The 19317-nt window shown below is 40.8% G+C and overlaps 1 protein-coding gene across 1 annotated transcript; it reads right to left on the bottom strand.

Annotated features, from left to right (window-relative positions):
* Positions 1–3795: 3795 nt before the first annotated feature.
* Positions 3796–9732, bottom strand: LOC310987101 (retinol dehydrogenase 8-like; the record flags this gene model as incomplete). The annotated part of the gene is made up of 6 exons (XM_083973269.1): positions 3796–4023; positions 4130–4313; positions 5660–5753; positions 6008–6187; positions 6294–6455; positions 9627–9732. The coding sequence occupies 6 exons, from the start codon at positions 9730–9732 to the stop codon at positions 3796–3798; spliced, it is 954 nt and encodes a 317-aa protein (XP_083829395.1).
* Positions 9733–19317: the final 9585 nt, after the last annotated feature.

The raw sequence follows: 19317 nt of genomic DNA, 5'->3' as shown, positions 1-19317 counted from the left end.
TCTACAAAATCCATCACTACTACCAGCCACACCACTCTCATCTCCTGCCTCAATAATATTAAATCATGAATGCAACACAACTTTCTGAAACTTAACTATGACAAATCAGATATTCTTCATTGATCCCAAATCTCTCACTAAATCTACAGACAACTTCACCCTTTCCACTGACAATATCTCCCTAACTCCCTTCCTCCCACATCCATAACGTTGGAATTTCCTTTGACAGCACCCTCTCCTATGATCGTTACATCGCTCAGATAGCCCGGACTGCCTTCTTTCACTTATTGTCTGATTTCGTCCCTCCCTTCGTCCTAACCCTCTCTGCTGCTGAAACCTTTATACGCCTTCGTCACCACCAGACTTGATTACTGCAACAGCATCTTTTATGGTCTCTCATCCAGAACCCTCAATAAACTCCAGTATATCCAGAATTCTGCTGCCTACCTGCTCACTCATACTTGTCCCCATGACCACATCACCCCCGTCCTCCAAAACCTTCACTGGCATCCTGTTTCTTACCGTATACAGTTTTGATGCCAACCTCCTGTACTACCCCCCATGACCAAGCATTGGACCTGGGACGACAGAGCCTTCAGCATTGCTGCCCCCTCCCTCTGGAACTCTCTCCCCAAATCCATCTGCAACTGTACCGACCTGTCCACCTTTGAGACCCTTATCAAAGTCTTCAAAATAAAATGTATTATTATTATTAGCTATTTAGCTGTGATACTCAATCCCAGTCCAACCTTGTCATAAAGGTGACTAATCAGGCTTTCCAACAATAATTGCTTGAATTTATATAGACCTATCGCTTTTTGGCACTCAAAGCACTTTTACACAGTAATGGTGGTGGTAAGCTACAATTGTAGCCACAGCTGTCCTGGGGCAGACTGACAGATGTGTGGCTGCCAATGTGCACCAACAGCCCCCCTGACCACCACCAAACATGCATACACATCACACGAGGCAAGGTGGATAAGATATCTACGTTACGACAGCGACTGGGATGGGGTGGGATTCAAATCTCTGGTTATTGGACGACCCACTCCACCTCCTTAGCCACTGTCATCCCAATATAAAATACAACACTAACTGTATGTGAAATGATTGACTGAAATAACTTTTTCAAATTTTTTTGGGAGTTGTTTATATTTAGACATGCTTGTGTCAGAAACTTTGGTCTTGTTTTTGTACTGTGCGTACTGCGTAGCTATGTGGTATTAATTGAAAACCCTGATAAAAAGACTATGAAGGGGAATGTGAGAGCCAATAAAGAGTTATAGAGAGTTTATGTTCTATTCTGTTACATTGTAATAAGGCTTTTCTCAAGTTATAATGTCTCTAAATTATTTTGTGGTGCTGAAAAGATGAAGCAGCAGCTGTAGGGTGGACACAGAGCATTCCATGCCAGTAACCACTGGCGGCCATTTTTTTAAATGGCTGCCACAGTTGCAGTGGCCCAATATCCAGATTCATTCAGCAATCAGTGTACCAAATTTGATGCTTTTATCACAAAATGAACAATTGTCTAGCTATGCCGTCCCACTATAAGGTTAATTGAGCCACCTAGAAAGTATGAACAAAGTTAGCTAAGCAAATAAATTACATCATACTGTATCTGATGGAGGCAATCCCAACATGTATTAAAAACAGATATGTCTAGAAAAGGCTATTTATAACTAATCTATCAATTATTATTTAAAGAGCTAGGACGCTCAAACCTACAAAGCTACATACTTTGGACTGGTGATGATGATGATTAGGGTAAAGATGTAGAGAGTAAAAAGTGCACGAAAATGTGCAAACTGCAAACATGCACAAATCAGAGGGTGGAGGAGGATGAAGAAGTTGCCTTCACTCTGGACTATAATGATGATGATGATTATAACTAGGACAAAGATGTATAGAAAACATAAAAACTCTTTGAGAAATACAGAGGAATTAGCAGTTATTGACAATTCTCGCCTGGGCCCATGTTCCACTTTAAGACCCATAATCATCCCTCATAGTAGGAAATTATGGGAAGATTATACATTTCCTGAATTGTTACAGTCCTGTGAGTATTTCAGTTTTTGTTATTTGTGTCAGTGCTGTTCCTACATTTCACAGTGTTAAAAGAAAGACTACAGTTTAGGCGAAAATAGTGGAAAAATAGTTGTTGAGACAGATTGACCTTTGACCATGTGACCTTTATATTTTGTAGATAGGCCCAAAACTAGGTTTAAATGAAAGCTGGGATTGTACACTTTAAAATGCTACCAAACATGCCCTCATAACATATGAGTAAAGGTCTGAAAATGAGCACAAAACAAGATATGCCCCCTGCGTTTAGAGGCCTATTTTTTGCAGGGGGTTGATAACTTTATGAGCTGATAACTGTCAAAAAGCTACCACTTAGGATGGGTTATCATACCAAAATATCATCTATGGACATGTACCTTTTCAAAAAATGTTACTAGACTTTGCCACTCTGAGTGGTACCAAAAAGTCAAATTTTGGCCTCTGGCCCATGGACTAATACTGTAAATAAACACGTGGTTAAGGTGCAGTAGTGCAAATAGCCAGTGCTGTGCTGGGTCAACGGGGTGACGGTTTTTTTTTTAATTGTTCTATCTCCTTCCATAGGGCAGAGGAGAGAACAGAGAAGGTCCAGGGTGAGCGTGTTTTAGCTTCCTGAGGAAATACAGGACTCCACACTTTTGAGACTTTTGAGGTATTGTGGTGGAAATCTTGTGAGCTGGATGAAGTAGTTTTTCAGGACTGAAAACAGATTTAAGTATTTACTACTTGATGTGAGGAGATAGATGGGCAATGCACAGTTACATTAACAGATAAAGTAGTTTACTGCCGTCACAAATCTGAAGCTGCCCCTTGGAACAGTGCAGGCTATATAAACCTACATTGTATAATTTTAAAACAATGAGTTACACTCACTAATAAGTCACATTGCATAATAAGGAATCTCTAAGGAGGACTGTCTCTGTTTGTCTGTATCAGTAGATAGATTAAAAATGATGTTTACAAGGGCTGACACTGGTGACCGGGCCTTCTCATAAGCTTAATACCAATTAAAGACAAAAAGTATGATGGTATTGCCTCTGACTGAAATCAAGTGCTGGACAGCATAGTAAATGTCAGGCACAGCGACAAGAGCCTTTACTACAGAAAGAAAAGTGAGGACACTTTTATTAAATACCACAAGTAATGCGTTCACAACCACATTTACTGCATAAACCACCAGAAGCACCAACACAACCCACAACACAAGGTGTAAATTAACATTTTAATGCCAAAATAGTTGTACCAACAATTTCACAGAGTTTGATAAATGTATAAATGGATGCAAATGAATAGACTACAAATTGAACAATGACATCAGGCTACAGTAGTTGTATAATTGGTGCAAACCTTATTTGGCACGCTGGGTAATATGCTACCATACATTTTAAAACTGTTGTAGTATTTCAACTATTAAAGTGTTGTATTCTGTACGGTCATAAACTACAGTTTTCTACAGAAATATACGGAGAAGACTGTTCATAACACAAAAATGAAAAATCAGGAAATATGGCAGGTCACAAAGCCCTTTGAAATTGTTGTATGGATTTGTTAATTAATTGTCTTTATTTGTAACAAATTGACTTTTGATGGTTGCCTTGGGCAGCTATAGCCTACATGTTTTTGTGAATCCTCTGACAGCCTAAGCAGAGGTAAATAAAGACCACACAGTCATTGTGGTCTGCAAACTTGGATTCACACGTACAGACAGTGTTTTTGTTTTTGTTTTTGTTTTTAGTTTGGTGAGATTGTCCTGCTCCTCAGACATCCACATGTGAGGTACTTCATGGCGGTCATGCTGATGTGCATGAGGGAGCCGAGGTTGAAGAGCATGTGGTAGAAGGCATGGACAGACAGGCCTCCGGTTTCATCAGCATATTTCAGAGCTACGATCGGCGTGTACATGGGGTTGGTCAGATTACGGAAACGCGGGCTGCTGGCTTCAATCACTTTCTTGGTGCACTGCAGGAAGATAGGACAGGAAAAACACAAGATTTTGCAGTCAGATTTACAGGTTAAAGCACAGTGGAGCTGAGCCACAGAGTCGACTGCTGCTGGAGAAACTTACCCTGGCGATGTCGTCAGGTGTTTGTCCCAGCACCTCAAAGATGTCAATAGAAGAAGGGAGGTAGACGTTCTTGAAGTAATGCACCGTGTCAGGATCGGCCCCAGGACACTCCCTCTGTTTCACCTCTTGAATCATCTTGGCCTCAAACTCTGTGTGCACTGGACCCGGCTCAATCAACGACAACCTGAGGAAGCAGACACCAGAGCTCAACAACACAGCGTGGTCAGATGGAGAAGGTGTTTGCCGGGTTAATGGGTAACACTAGTGCTGAAATCAACCATTCATTGATTTATTTTACGAGTTTTATGAGCCATTTTAGTCTTAAGTTTATGGAATTTAGTCCTGCTCTCAATATACTTATCAACTTTCTCAAGTCTAAGAATCACTCCTACTCCCCGAGATATTTAAGCGACCTCGAGTGGTGTCCTACAGTGGTCAGGAGTTGCCAGCAGGGGGAGGCACTGAGGCAAGAGAGACGTGACGTGCATTAACCTGTGACGTTCTGGCTTAGTTTGATGACGAGCAGTCATCAAACAATCGTTTTGACAGAGCTGGGTATCATCCATGTCACAAATTTATTAAGGGACATCATCTCACCAATAACCTTTCACAGCAGAGCTTTCATGACAGGATTAAAGGTCATCACATCACAATGCTTTGATTTCTCGCCACTAGAAAAATGCAACAATGTAACACTGAATTATTGAACTGGAAAGATTAGGAAACTAAATGTATATATTGCGATTATTATTTTGTAGATTCTTGTCAAAATAGAGATATTTCTACGTATTCATAGATAAGGGATTTCATTCAGCAATTGGTCATTCCTATGGACTTGGAAGTGACGTCATCTAATATTCTATTTATGGCACATTCACCCCGTTTACATCTAGCATTAATATGCGTTTTCAGATATCGGATTGCAATCGGATCGTGCTTGTACAGGTGTAAACACACCCAAGAAACATTGAGGACGGACTGTGATCCAATCAGCCAAACCAACTCAGAACATGGTCAGGGACGCACTGTGACCACATTGAACAGTGTAAATGGTAATGCATCCTGTATCTGCATACAACTTTTTTATTTTTTAATTTACCCGTGCAAATATGTAATCGGATCTCAATCGGATCGCAATGTCGACACTGGAAGCGCATATTAATGCCAGGTGTAAATGCTATCCGGTCAAAGATACAATCTGGATACAAGAAGCATGTTAATGTCAGGTGTAAACGCGGTGATAGTAGCCTACTGTCGTAACTCAGCTCTGATACTGACACTTGAGATTCAGTCCTACACTTGGCTAAAAGTGTGAGTAAGACACTTGATAACTAACTTTTATTTGCAGCTTTCAGCAAAGATTTTCAAGTCAACTCTTGGTAGTGTTTTTTGGAGAAGCTTGATAAATACGGCCCCAGAACTGTAGCAGCGTTTGATTGACTTAGTGGTGGAACTAAAATCAGTCTCAGTCAAGAGTTTTGATTTGTCCACTTTCTTACATTCGATGAAATTTTCCCCAATGACACTTACGTGACGTTAAACTTCAGGAGTTGCACAGCCAGACTCTCACAGAAACCCTCCATGGCAAACTTGGAAGCTGCGTACACGTCATTAAACACGACACCTGCAGGGACAAAGTAAGTAAACGTTGGAATTCAAAGCCCCGCTGACAGCACGAATAGAGACATGCAGCTGCTCTCCATTAGTCTGTCTTCGCCCCCTCCGCCGCCATCTCTTCATCTCTCCGTCATCCACCCATCCATCCATCAAACCGAAGCAGACAAACCTGTACTTTCTCCCTGTACCATTTAACGCCCCACCCCGCCTCCTCTCCTCTCCTCTCCTCTCCACCCGCCACACCTCCCTTCCTGTGTTCACCTTGCAGTCCCATCACGCTGCTGACCACGATGATGTGTCCTCCTTTTCTTTTCTTCATGTCAGGCATCACCTCCTTTATCATGCGGATCACGCCAAACACGTTGGTCTCAAACACTTTCTTCATCTCATCAATGGGGATGCTCTCCACTGGACCCACCAGGCCGATACCTGCGTTATTGACTGGTTGAGAGAAGACGAAGTGAGGACGGAGGAAGACAGAGTGTAATTTCAGTCATTACAACAACCAGAAGCACATTGTATTAAGGATGCATTTATATTTACTCACTAAGGACGTCCACATGTCGATCTTTGATGCCGTTGATACACTGTTGGACGGACTCATCGCTGCAGACGTCGAGCACAGCCAGAGACAGAGTTTTCCCATACGTTTCCCCTGCTGCTTCTACCAGCTTGTCTTTACGTTTCAGGTCCCGCATCGTGGCTATGACTGTGGACAATTGGAAAACAAAGGACAATGAATTACTGTTTGATATTACAGAGATCACTTAATATTTTATATCATATGTCTTGATTAATGCTCTGATCTGATTTCTTCTGCCATGTATCTGTCTGTGTATGTACTGTACCGACTGATGATATTTATATACAGTAGTACACCTTGTTGTGTAAATCAGGATGAAATAAAGTCAAAAACATTTGAATCAATAATAACAAGTCTGTTACACAAAATGCCCTTGAGCAAGGCACCAAACCTCTAACTAACATATTTTTGTTTTTTCAGAGAAAGTGTGGCAGCTCTGCTATGACTTTAAACCACAATGTAGTTTTATTCTCTTTGTGCAGACTCTACTCTTTTCATCAGTGCTGTTTCCCAATGACTATGTATAATTCTGCTCCATGTGTTTCCATTGGCAGCTTCCATGTGTGAGTTTGTGATGGGATGTAAGTTACACTACTCCCTCTCTACGTACGACTCTCTGTGCCTCCAGTCTGCTGTTGTTGAGTGATTATGTGATTAGGCATCCTGCCCAGGTAAATACATTTTCAATAAGACAATATCTGTGGTTTTGTTTTTGGGGACTCATACAAGATAAATACAAATTTGATATGCCAAGTAAGCTCTTGTGCCATGGTATGTGGTGTATTAAATGTTTTAGGAAGTTATGGTAACTGCAAGGAGTTTATTTTCCATCCTGAGTGATTCTGTCTTTGTGTTTAATCCTTGTTTTAGGAATAAAGGAAAGAAAGGAATAAAAGTCACAGAGAACGGGGAAGGAGTTGTGACAAAAATATTGTCAACAAGGCAAAAAATGGCAGGTGAAAACAGAGGATGAAACACTTGACACACACTGAGGAGTCTGTACCTTTTCCTGAATGAAACAATGAACTGTTTGTTTGGATAAACTGTTTGATTACATTTCTTAAAGATCACAAAAGTGGAACTGCAGCACTAAACGTAGTCATTCACGTAAAGACATTAAGACAACCCTAAGTAGCCTTAACATAGACTCTGTGGTCATAACCAGTCCTGTTACAGCCACCAGTTTACATATCAGTATTAACGCCTCGTGGCACCTGCCTGCTCCAGGAAAAGCCCTTTTTCTAGCCTCTCATCCACAATGAAACGGTACGAGCCGGGCTATAATAAGCCTCGCCAAGGCTGTGCCGTGGCTTTAGCTATTGTCTGGTGTCTTAAGAGTGACTTAAGGTTAAGTTGGGATCAGAGACATACTGTAACTATGTGTTGGAGGCACAGTGAGGTCAGAAGTTTATCAGAAGCTACGAAACTGCAGTGATTCCTAAACACCTCCTCCACCAAGGATGCACATAGTGATCCTACAGCTATGTGTTTACAAGTTAGTTAGTTTCCATTTGGAACGATAGCCAGATAGTTGGTTAGCCATAGATGATCATTATGTGACAATTCAGTAGTAGGTTGAGTTGCTCTACCTTCCTCATAACGATATGTAACTGACTTATATGAAAACAAAGGGAAACAAACTGAACAGCAGCTGAAATATATTCAGATATCTAAAACATTGCAGCATATTTCACCTCCATCCTCTCCTCCCAAACTCCACTCATCTCCCCTATCCTCCCTTCCCATCAGCCCCCTCTCCCTTCTAATGGCACTTCTCACCCCCAACTACCGTTATACTTGTCTGCTTGTGTTGTCCTCTGTCCCTCCCCCTTGTCTGTCACTACCCTCCTCTTGTCTTTTGTAATGCGGCTTTGGGTCCTTGAAAAGCGCTATAAAAATCAAATGTATTATTATTATTATTATTATGTTTTACTTAATGATTCGCTGTGATTAAAAGTTTGAGTTTATGAAGTTTATTATCATATACACAGATGTGAAAAACCATGCAATTAAATTCTTACTTGTATGCATTGCCTCCCTTCACATTACAAAACAGATAAGTAAAATAGGATAAGAAATAAATAGAAGAGACAAAGAAGACAGAGAAAAACTGGTTAAGGAATATGAGTGGAGGTCAAAGAAAAATAACTCAGTAAATAAGCTTAATAAGATTGTATTCACTTTTTTTGGCCACCATCTTCATTATTTACTTCATATTGAGAAGTATGAAACTCACATGTAGCCTAACTGTTGTTGTGTGGGGATCCGTTTTGCAACAATATGAACTGTGCATCTGTTTTGGAAGATGATTTAGATTTGGATGTGACAGACGGGGAGTGGGAGCAGCAGACCTCTAGAGGACTGTACACAGCCTCTTTACAGTCTTAATACTGTATTGACTTAATTTCTCTGCAGTAAAAAAACAACAAAGACAAATTGTTTTAATATGGTCTCTATTTGTCTCTCTTTTAAGCTGCCTCCTGTCTTTCTTCCCAACACGTGTCTTTCATGAAGCCTTCAGTGCTGGAGATCTGTTTCCCATGCAGACATAACATTTTGTGTAAGTGGCACTGGCACAGCCTGATTAATTGATTACAGTAGTCTACAACTTCTGTAAGTCTATTAGTTCTCCTGAAATAGAAGAATCCACCCTGTCTCATTTTATGGCTCAGAGATGTGATGCAGTAATTACAGAATCTTGACATTTTCTTAATTATGCAGCATTTTTCCATAATTAGATATAGTTCCTATGAATTTGACATATAAAATCTACCAAAAAGATTGTCATGAAAGTATGTGATCGCAAAAAACTTTCATATTTCAGTAGGAAACACAGCTTGAATTTGTCTGAGTCTCCATTAATCAATTTATTCCAGCTCATTTTCTTCTGATTTGAGTCTTGTTATTGCTTTTTGGTTAAGTCTGAATGTATTAATTTATTGCATATTAAATATAGAAAACATTCATCAGTTGGTTGAAACTGTACATAAAGATGTGGACTGTAATACTCTTATGTCAGCTACTCTCCAGTCCTGATGTAAGCATCTTATGTATAAACACTATAGCTGAAGTAGATGTGATGATGAAAGTATGTTTATGAAGATTTTAGCAAATTATGCTTTGAATAAAGTCAGAAGTTGTATTATTTTATCAAGTAATTTATCTGTTTATTGTGTTTATCACACTATATTCCTCCTCTGGATGCTTCAATAACATCAATCTACTCTATTGCCATGCAATGCAAGTTAAGTTAGATAATAATTATCTTTCTCTCTCACAGATACAGAGTGGACCTACCATGGTAACGCTGCTGTTCATCCTTCGCCAGCATCACGGCCATCCTCAGGCCGATACCGGAGGAGCAGCCGGTGATCAGCACCACTTTCTGCCCGGGACTCGCCATGGCTCCTCTGCCTCTCTGTTATCACACAGACACACACACACTGAAGCGCCAGCCTACGACCAGCTCTGCAGGATGAGTGGTGATTTGAGGTAAGAGCCACTGTAAGAGGATAAGAGAGACCGAGAAAGAGATGGAGTCACATGGTTCAGAGCCCACAGCCACAGTGCAGATCAGCTTATCTAAAGGGTCAGTCCCTCTTGTCTGTTGTCCACTCATTTTCTTTACTTCATAACTGAAAATACCCATCAGGCACCACTGCAAAACCTCATAAACCCTCTGATTCAGTTGTGTTTTGTTTTCAAACAGCTGATATCACACTGTAAAGGACAAAATCAATGAGAAACCAATGAAGTTACATATCAGCAGTGGTTTGGTGCCACCCAGTGGTCAATGATTGTTACTTCGGTTGAGTTCATTCTAACTGTGACTGAGTTGCCTTTGACTTTTACCACAGGATTTTTTTTTTAAACACAGCAATGCTTGAGGATGTGTTGTTGTTTCTTTCATTTTAATCAAAGTCAGAAAAGTTATTATTATGACTGACAGAAACAATCACTACAGACACAACACCGTAGGCACAAGTACAAATCTCTTTAGCACACACACACACACACACACACACACACACACACACACACACACACACACACACACACACACACACACACACACACACACACACACACACACACACTTGAAAGCAAGAATACAGCTGCCAGTCATAAGTTAAGGACAACCTACTCAAAGCTGGAGGCAGGACCATTGGAAATATGCCTGGAATCTATTTTCTTCATGTTCTTCGGTGTCAGTATGTACGTACGTATGTCTGTATGAGTGCCAGGGTGCAACTTTTTTTTTCTTTTTCTTTTACAGTTGATACCAAAATATAACCTGTAAAGATAATTGAAAACTACATTTACACATATCTTAAAACATACATTACATTTGTACCATCTGGACAATGGTTGTTCCTAAATCATATCTCAGTATAATCACAAAGACATGAAAAAGAGTTTGCGTATCCGTTCATGAGTTAAATGGCTGGAAGGCATTCATGCCTTTGCTGTCATCACATAAAAACAATGCTATGGGCAATGTTATGCCTCCATAATAAAACAACACTTTTAATCCAGCACTCTTACTTTATGTGCACATTTCATAGTTTGTCATTTATTGATATTTCCCAAAACACTCATACAATACACAATTGAATGTCACATTTTGTTTAATTTTAAATCAATTTTCTGTCAATTATTTAGTTTATAAACAGCCTAAGTTTCTCTATCGTGCAGTATCAGGTGCATTTTGACTTGTAGGCATGTTTACAGTAGCATATTACTATGTAAACATATCGAGATTTGATTGGGTTTTATTTGATTGTGTTACCATCTTTTTCTGCTGTAAGTGATCTAAATGTCTAGTCAATCAAGTCAAATGTAAATGGATGTTGCAGCTTTACAGGAGAGACCTCGCTTATATAGGTGCTCATGTAGGTGTAAGCATGTGTGTGCATGCACCGAGCTCAGATTGTCTCATCCTTTTTTCAGCTATAAAAACTAAGAACTCCTAAGGTCCCTGAAACCTCCCAGTGAGCTGCTGCTGCTGCTGCTGCTGCTGCTGCTGCTGCTGCTGCTGGCTTCCTTTGACTTTTCCACATCAGAGATAAAGAATGATAAAGCCTCGAAATAGACGCCAGGGAGTACATTTAGGTTTTTATTGTGCCTATAGGACGAATATAGTTTGTGTTTGAAGAAGAGTGGAGTGGGCAAAGACAGACAGGCACTGGAATTTGGAATCTGCAGCAGCATATTTTTATTAGCTGGGCAGCACCGTTGTCCTGTCCCAGCATGCTTTGTGTGCGTGTGCTGCGTGTGTGTGTGTGTGTGTCTGAGACAGAGAGAGAAAGAGCACCTACCTAATTGAAACCCTGCACAAGCCTTCATTGTTCACGTTGGGTGTTTTGTATTAAAACTTTGCTGGCAGGCTTATATTATATTGAAGCAAAAAAAAAAGTGCAAAGTGTAGCTACATGCGTGACAGTTTTGTTAAGTTAAGTTTACCTTGCACGCGCTGGGACACACACACACACACACACACACACACACACACACACACACACACACACACACACACACACACACACACACACACACACACACACACACACTCGCGCGCGTGCAAATGCGTGCTCGTGCGAGGGAAAAGAACAGTTCCCTATAAATCATTCAGACAATAATGATGTAAATAATGACACGCGCAGTAAGTATGTTTCTGCAACAGCTCCACGAGCCTGAGGAGTCTCCGGGGAGGGAGGGGTCACCCCGGGGAGGAGGAGGAGAGGAGGGAGGAGGGAGAGGAGAGAAAGTGGAGAAAGTGAGGAAAGTTCTCTGTGGGTGAAGGAAGAGAGAGACCATCCAACACGAGTGGATTCTTTCCCCCCCGCCGGTCTCCGTTCTTCCTCCGTCCATCCAGAACAACAACAACAACCGTGAAGACAGGAGCTCATGGGCCGCTGAAGATCAACTCAACTCTCAACTCTCATCCGTTAAAGCAGTGTATGCGCGCGCGCTCAATTGTGCGCGAGACTCTTCCAACACCGGTAACGTTGTCGCGAGCAGAGCCGAAGTTCCTCTGACTGCAGGTGTCCCGCGGAGCGCGCAGGAGCCACGAGGAGAGAGATATTGGCATCGCTAGCTTCAGATGCCACATGATGGATCGATGGAGACCAGTGCACGAGGCTTGGCTGTTGTTGCTGATTGTCGCGGTGTTTCACACCTCAAGGGCAGGTAGGGGATTAATATGATTCGTATATGTACCCTATGTCTTTATGCAAATTGTCAGCTTACACTTTATTTACAGAGTCTAGAGAGAGTTTTAGAGAGTTTGCGAGATGTTTGTGACGTTTGACCTCTCTGTTAATCTTTAATTAGCCTAATGTTCAACATTGCAAACCAACCATGTAGTGGTTATGTTTTTTAGAGGGTAAACTTTCAGAAATACTCTGAAAACTCTGTCAGCGGACTGTACAAGTAAAGTGTTGCCACTAATTGACTTCTGTAATTGGCCAAACTCAATTAACATTCTTTGTAGTGGTTGTAAAAAGCTGAAGTTTGTTCAGTCCGTGGTTCCTCCTTCTCTCTGTCCTTCTCTCCTCCTCTACTCTGCCCGTGTGACATCAGCTCCAGTCACTCACCTGCCCCGAGGCCTGATCTGATGAAAGCCAAGTTTAAACTCACCCTGAGCATCATTTTAATCCATCCCAGCAAACACACTCACTGATGGCCATTTGTGCATCTACCTTCATTTTGATTTGTTGATAGGAACTTCATTAGTTAAGCACAGGTCAGTGCCTAAGGACCCCCCCCTCCCCTCTCCCCACTAAAAGTCTCCAAGTTATTTTCCACTTAACATCCAGAAAACCAGACTTTGGTCTTCATTTTTGACAGATGATTTTGTCATGCCAGGTCATGCAGGCCTAAAGCTTACTGAACTGAACTGCCTCGTTCTGGGCTCCTTGAGCCCACTGCACATTTGCTAGACAGTGGAAAGGCATAGGCCTATATGTCTAGACTTGTTCTGCCATACCTGCTGCATCAGCCTGTGCTCTCATACAGCAGTATACAGGATATTTAACAGCTGGGTAATGGAGAACAGACTGAGGCGAATTAAAGTGAGCTGTACTGGGGATGCTTGGTTACTTATAGCAGCCCCTGAAGCTGCGCTGGAACCATGTGAGGAGATTTAATTCCTCTGAGGCTTTTAGAGCTTGGTGTCATTGATGTTTATCAAGATAAGCGCAAGTGCATCAATACATTACAGCAGGATGTCTGGTCTTATCATTTTTATAGAGTGGTAAATCTTCAGAAAATAAATCTCACAGTAGTTTATTTGTAGGGTCACTATCTTAAATCACCTCCACTGAGTTATCCTGCTGAAACACTGCCATGTCACCTTGTGGTAGTTGTTTTTCCACTTATGATCACACACACTGAGCTGCTAAGATCATTATTGACATTGGAAATAACATCAAACAACATAGTCTCACCTCAGTTAACATTTAGTAGCTGCTATGAGCTTTCAACCATGTTACAAGATCTTCATCAGTAGATGGAGTTGGTTGGCTCTCCTGGCATTGTAGATGTTTAGATTTTCTATGGGCAATTTAATGACTCCTGGTCCACATTAGCTTCAAGGAACAGTTCAACACTTTGGGAATTATACTTTTTTGTTTTGTTTTATCAATAAGAAAGACCAGTAACGCTTCACATCCTGCTTGATAAATACAAAGATGAAAACCAGCAGCAGAACTTAGCATTAGGCCAGAAAACAGAGGCGAAGGTAGCAAACTCCATCGACCAGTAGCACCTTTGAAGCTCTCTATTAACATGTCATATCTTGTTTGTTTCAGCTGTTGGGAAACAGGTAAAAAAGGACACTTTGTAGTCTCTGGGGGGTTTATGTACTGTACCATCCTATTTCTTGGCCTGGCACAGTAAATTCCTGCAGCCTTGCCATCACTGTGAGGTTGTTAGCAAAGAACTTCAAAGTTGAAACAGCAGCAAAGCAAAGTCAGGTCAATATGACATCTGCTGAAGCTCATGTGATATGATTTAAAGGTTCAGAACAAGCACTAAAAATATCCTTGAGCTGAGGGTATTTTATCAGTCACATATCAACGCTCGTAAAAATTCAGGCAAACACACAAAAGCACGAGAAAAAAACCTCTTTAAAGGAACTTATTGCGAAAGCACACACCATATTAATTTTCTATACATCTGTTGTTTTCCTCATTTAATGGCCGTTTTATTTGCAAGTCAGCATAACACCGTGTTTGGGCACAGGACCACACCAACAATTCTCTGTGAAAAGAGTCAGAAGCCAGGTGACTTGGCAGCAGCTCCACCATGTTGCCTCCATCTGCTCCGTCTGAGAGGATGCTGAGAAAGCCCAAAAAAAAAAACTATTAATGTTTTGTCCCAATAACCTTTAAGCAGTTATGAACTATTTGCTTTGAATGAAAAAAAATGCCTGCAAGCCATAAACTATAGTTCAAGTAATGAGGCGTTAATGATACACTGAGATTTTGATTTAATAAAAAAAAAAAAAGCTCTTCCAATGGTTGTCAGCCTCTTTCTCAGTATTATTACCCCCACATATAAAAAGTAAGTTACAGACATTCATGGTGAAACCTCATGCTGTCTGTGAAGGTCATTACTGAAGTGACTAATGTGACCTCTGGACCCTTGAGGTCATCTGGGGCCAACCAAGGTTAGAGTGTGAACCCTGTAGCGTCTCACACCTGGTGGGCAGAGAACACATTCTTGAAATCAAGAGTGTATTTGTGGATAATAACCCACCTGGTAACGAGTAACACGGATCCACGGGAAAAAAAAGTGAAAACAACACAATTATACACAAACCGATGCGCGTCCCGTTCCGCTTCAGCCCCCTGGACGAACTCTTTCATAACACCTATCATTAAACTGTCTTCACTTACATGTCTCTCTTGATTTTTTTCCTTCACTTACTGTCAAATCCCGCAACACACCTGGCTGTCAGCAAGTTGTCAGTAGTAGGGGTGTGAATTATGATCATAGACATCTGAGCAATGTGGTCAAGTTACGGTCAAGTCTGTTATAGTCTGGCCTTAGGTATTTCCGTCACTTACCTGGCTCACTGTTTGTATAGAGCTTGTGTGCTCAGGTAGCTAAAAGTTGACCTGAGCTATTTATTGCTTCTGAAGAATTTTGAGTATTCAGCGCCTAAAACTGAATCTAAAATCACTCGATTACCAATGTCAAGTAGCTAAACCCCACATTAAAACCTTCCTGCCCCGTGTTCTCAGCAGTTTGCCTCCAGATCGACATTCATCAATGCTCGGGCATCGTTTCGTGATCAGATAGCAGAGTAAAAACATATATCAATGTCCTATGAATAGATCAGCCAGGAGGCACAAGTTACTGAGTCTGTTCACCTTTCCGTTGTGTGTGTATGTGTGTGTTTCTCATTTTTCATTGTCTGGCGCTCAACAGCGAACTTTCAACTAAGCTTTCCTCATAAACTTAGTGCAGCATAACAAGAGTTACTGAATACGTTGCAAATTCTACAAAAAATCCTCTCCTGGTCGCACCTCAATTGGTGATGTAACAGCGAGTGTTTTTGATTTGACAGACGATAGGAAACACCTGCTGTGACATCACAGATTGGGAATTGGCCAGAGGTGCAACACGTTTGAAATTTTCAACGGAGTAGTCGCTCACCTAGCACGTGTGGTTCAATGTGGAAATCATCTATTTTTTAGGTATTTTTAGCCACGTTTGCTCCATGACCCCCAGGGTTGGGGATGTTGATGTATCAGTCGGTCCACCACTTTCGTCTACATCTGTTGGATGGATTGCCATGAAATTTGCAGACATTCATGGTTCCCTCAAGATGCATTATAATAACTTAATTTGATCTCTTTAATTTAAAGGTCCAGGACTATCACATCATCCCAAACTGTACACCTTAGACACTCTCAACAAATATATGGAAATCTTGTTTTGACTGAACACTAAGTGCAGAATTCCATTAGTTACCATACGCCTACCCTGACCAATCAGGAGGAGTTTCTTGTGTGACGACATGTAAATGATCCCCCAATAAAGCCCCATCCACAGACATAATCAGTGTTTATCGTGGATCAACCGATTATCGGAATGACCGATAATATCATCCGATATTTGACATTTTTACGATAATTGGTAGGATGTTTTTTTCACTGATATTGGATGAGATAAATCTATTTTAAAACGTGTTCATTTGGCTCTAAAGAATCTGTCTCTCTGGCTCAAGTCAACACTCTTGGCTGTGGGACAGTGTCCCACCCACTGAACCAGGATTTGTGTTGGAGTTGGTGTTTTTCTACAAAACTTTAAGGTCTTTTTTATCACAGATTTTCACAGTGTACAAAAACAAACAGTAAACTGCATTCAGTCTAATCCCAGGTGTGTTTTTCAAGGATTGACACCAAAATAATTTTATTTTTTACTGCAAATGAATATTAGTTCTAAGTATCGGTAATCGTTTCCTTGATTACGAATAATCAGTGTCGGCCCTAAAAAACATATCAGTCAATCCCTAGTGTCAGACTCATTTTCTATTACAGTTAAATTGACCTTTGAGTTGAGACACAATCACCAAGATGGAGGCACCATTGCCTATAATATAACCCTGGTCTTTATGTTGGTGGTGATACTTAAGCGTCTGCTTCCTCAAAGATTATAATATAGCGAAATGTCTGTTGATGAGTGAAGTACAGTGTTTATGGTGCATATGTTTTGGAGTTGTTTTTCCTTTTTTGGCAGAATTACCAGAGTTGAAGCCAAACCACAGCGATCTAAAGTTCCTGTTTAATCCCCCCCAAGATGTGTTGGTTTCTTTAAACAACTACAATGGCACACTGGGGGGGAAGAATCTGAAATCTGAAATTAAAATTAAACATAAAAGACATAAAAACATCAACAGTAAATCTAGAGTTGTATATTTTAATAATTGGATGTATCAGTTTTCTTGCAGTTCAAGTAGTCTGGAAGCATTGTGATTGACGAGGGCATTGTTTCTGTTTTGTTTGTTTTTTTCCTTGTGTTTAGCAAAGAGCACATGTGTTTGATTTCTTGTTAGGTTGAACTGTAGCAGGGGGGGATAATCCTTCTCTCAGCTTTAGCTAAACAACATGTGTGGAGTTGCTTCCTCGAATGACAGATTTGGAAAATGTCTGGTCTGGTGTGGTGATTGATGAGAGGTGCCTTTGTAATTGGCTGAGCAGAATTGTTTAAATGAGGTTTTTAGGTCAGTTACAGCAGTGAGGAATGTCTGAAGGCGTTTCTCCACAACACACTTTTACAACAGGCGTGACAAGCTGATAATGACATGGAGACGTTTGAGCTCCAGTGATACGTACGCATCGGTGCAGCTGGATGCTTTTGTCATTGTGCTGACAAAATTGAGTGGCAGCAATATTTCAGCCCAGTGGTACTAAAAGATGATGGAGAAGAACGTATGAGCACAAACAGGCCTTATTGATTTAGCCATAAGAGTAGCACTGTAACTTACAGTTATTTTCTTTTCTCTATTCATCTGTTGACTGGTGTTTACTGGTTGTTGTCCATCTCAATTTCCCCCAAGTCGACATCTTCAGTTGTCTTGTTTTGTCCAACAGCTGGTGCTGGAGGCATGATGTTTCCGAGTTCTCCATCAATCCCTGTTCTCATGAATAGGATTTCTCAGGAAGGCCTTGAGGGAACTTTGCACCCAAGGATGAACTGGTTAAAAATGCTGTGGTCAAAGATCAGAGTTCAAGGTCACTGTGAGTCTGTGACCTCACAAAACACATTTTTAGCCCACAACTCCATAATTCCTACGGACACAATATATCACACGTGTCATATGATATAATGGTGAAGTGATGGCTTGAGTAGTCCAAAGTCAACAACATCATGATGTCCTGCAGTAGATACCTGCAGAGTTAGAGCCACACTGGAGGCATGGCTGTAGGGATAGCAGTAATGGACTCTTTATCTATTGGTCCACCACTTTTATCCAGGCTCAAATATCAGAAAAACTATTTCATAGATTGCCATGACATTTTCTACAGGCATTTATGACGCCCAGAAGCCGAAGCCTAATGACTCCATTCCACTGACTCTTCCTCCTGTGTCACCATAATCATAATGTGTAGTTTTGAATGAGATGTTTCAGCAGCTACATGGATTATCATGAAATGTTTTACACATGTTCATCATGCCCCTTCACTAAAGACACTAAAGCATTCAGCTCAATGCACCAGTTCAACCTCACGGAGCTGTTTGCATTCACTTACACTTGTTTTGACACGTTAGAGCTGGTGCCATTTATTAAACATTTTTTTCTTTATTATGCTAAAATTGAAGTCAGATTTGTCCTAGTTTGGAGCCAGTACAGTTGGTGTGTATTGTCAGTCTTTTCCCAGTCAGTGCTCAATATGTTTAGGACAAAAACAAGACCCACCAGTGAGAATAGTGTGATTAGAGCCAGGTTTTCCAGTGTCTGTAAAGATAATTGGAGCCAGGTTTAACACTGTCTGTATAAATAAGAGACTCAACTGACGTGAATATGTATAAAAGCCGTTAAATCAAAGAGGACACCTGGGCGTATTTTCAGCTAATAATTTATTGACAATAACTGACCGGCAATTAGCAATAAAAGTCTGAGGTAGTTGAGCAGCAGCAGGAATTGGATGTATGGAGCAATCAGCTTCACTGCTCAGTATGAACTGTTGTGTCATTGGTTCTTTGGTTGTTTCCACAAGGAACCCAAAGATTAATCTGGTTTGGTGCCCAGAGTCGAACCTTTTGAGGTCAGTGTTTTGTGTTCATTAAGTCTGATGAATAACACAATGAATGGCTGCAAAACACAACTGACACTTGCAACAACAAGAATGAAAAACAGCAGCTTTTTTTCCCCCAGTTTGTGATTGGGTTGTACAAATTTGACTTGACATCAAGTATTTCTCTTTTAATTGATTTCTCTGATCAAATGAAAACACTGTTTTAACAGTAACATCGA

The sequence above is a fragment of the Trachurus trachurus genome (assembly GCF_905171665.1).
Source record: "Trachurus trachurus genome assembly, chromosome: 1".
Classification (NCBI taxonomy): Eukaryota; Metazoa; Chordata; class Actinopteri; order Carangiformes; family Carangidae; genus Trachurus; species Trachurus trachurus.
The sequence above is the reverse complement of the archived record's forward strand: the minus strand, read 5'-3'. Positions and strand labels throughout refer to the sequence as shown.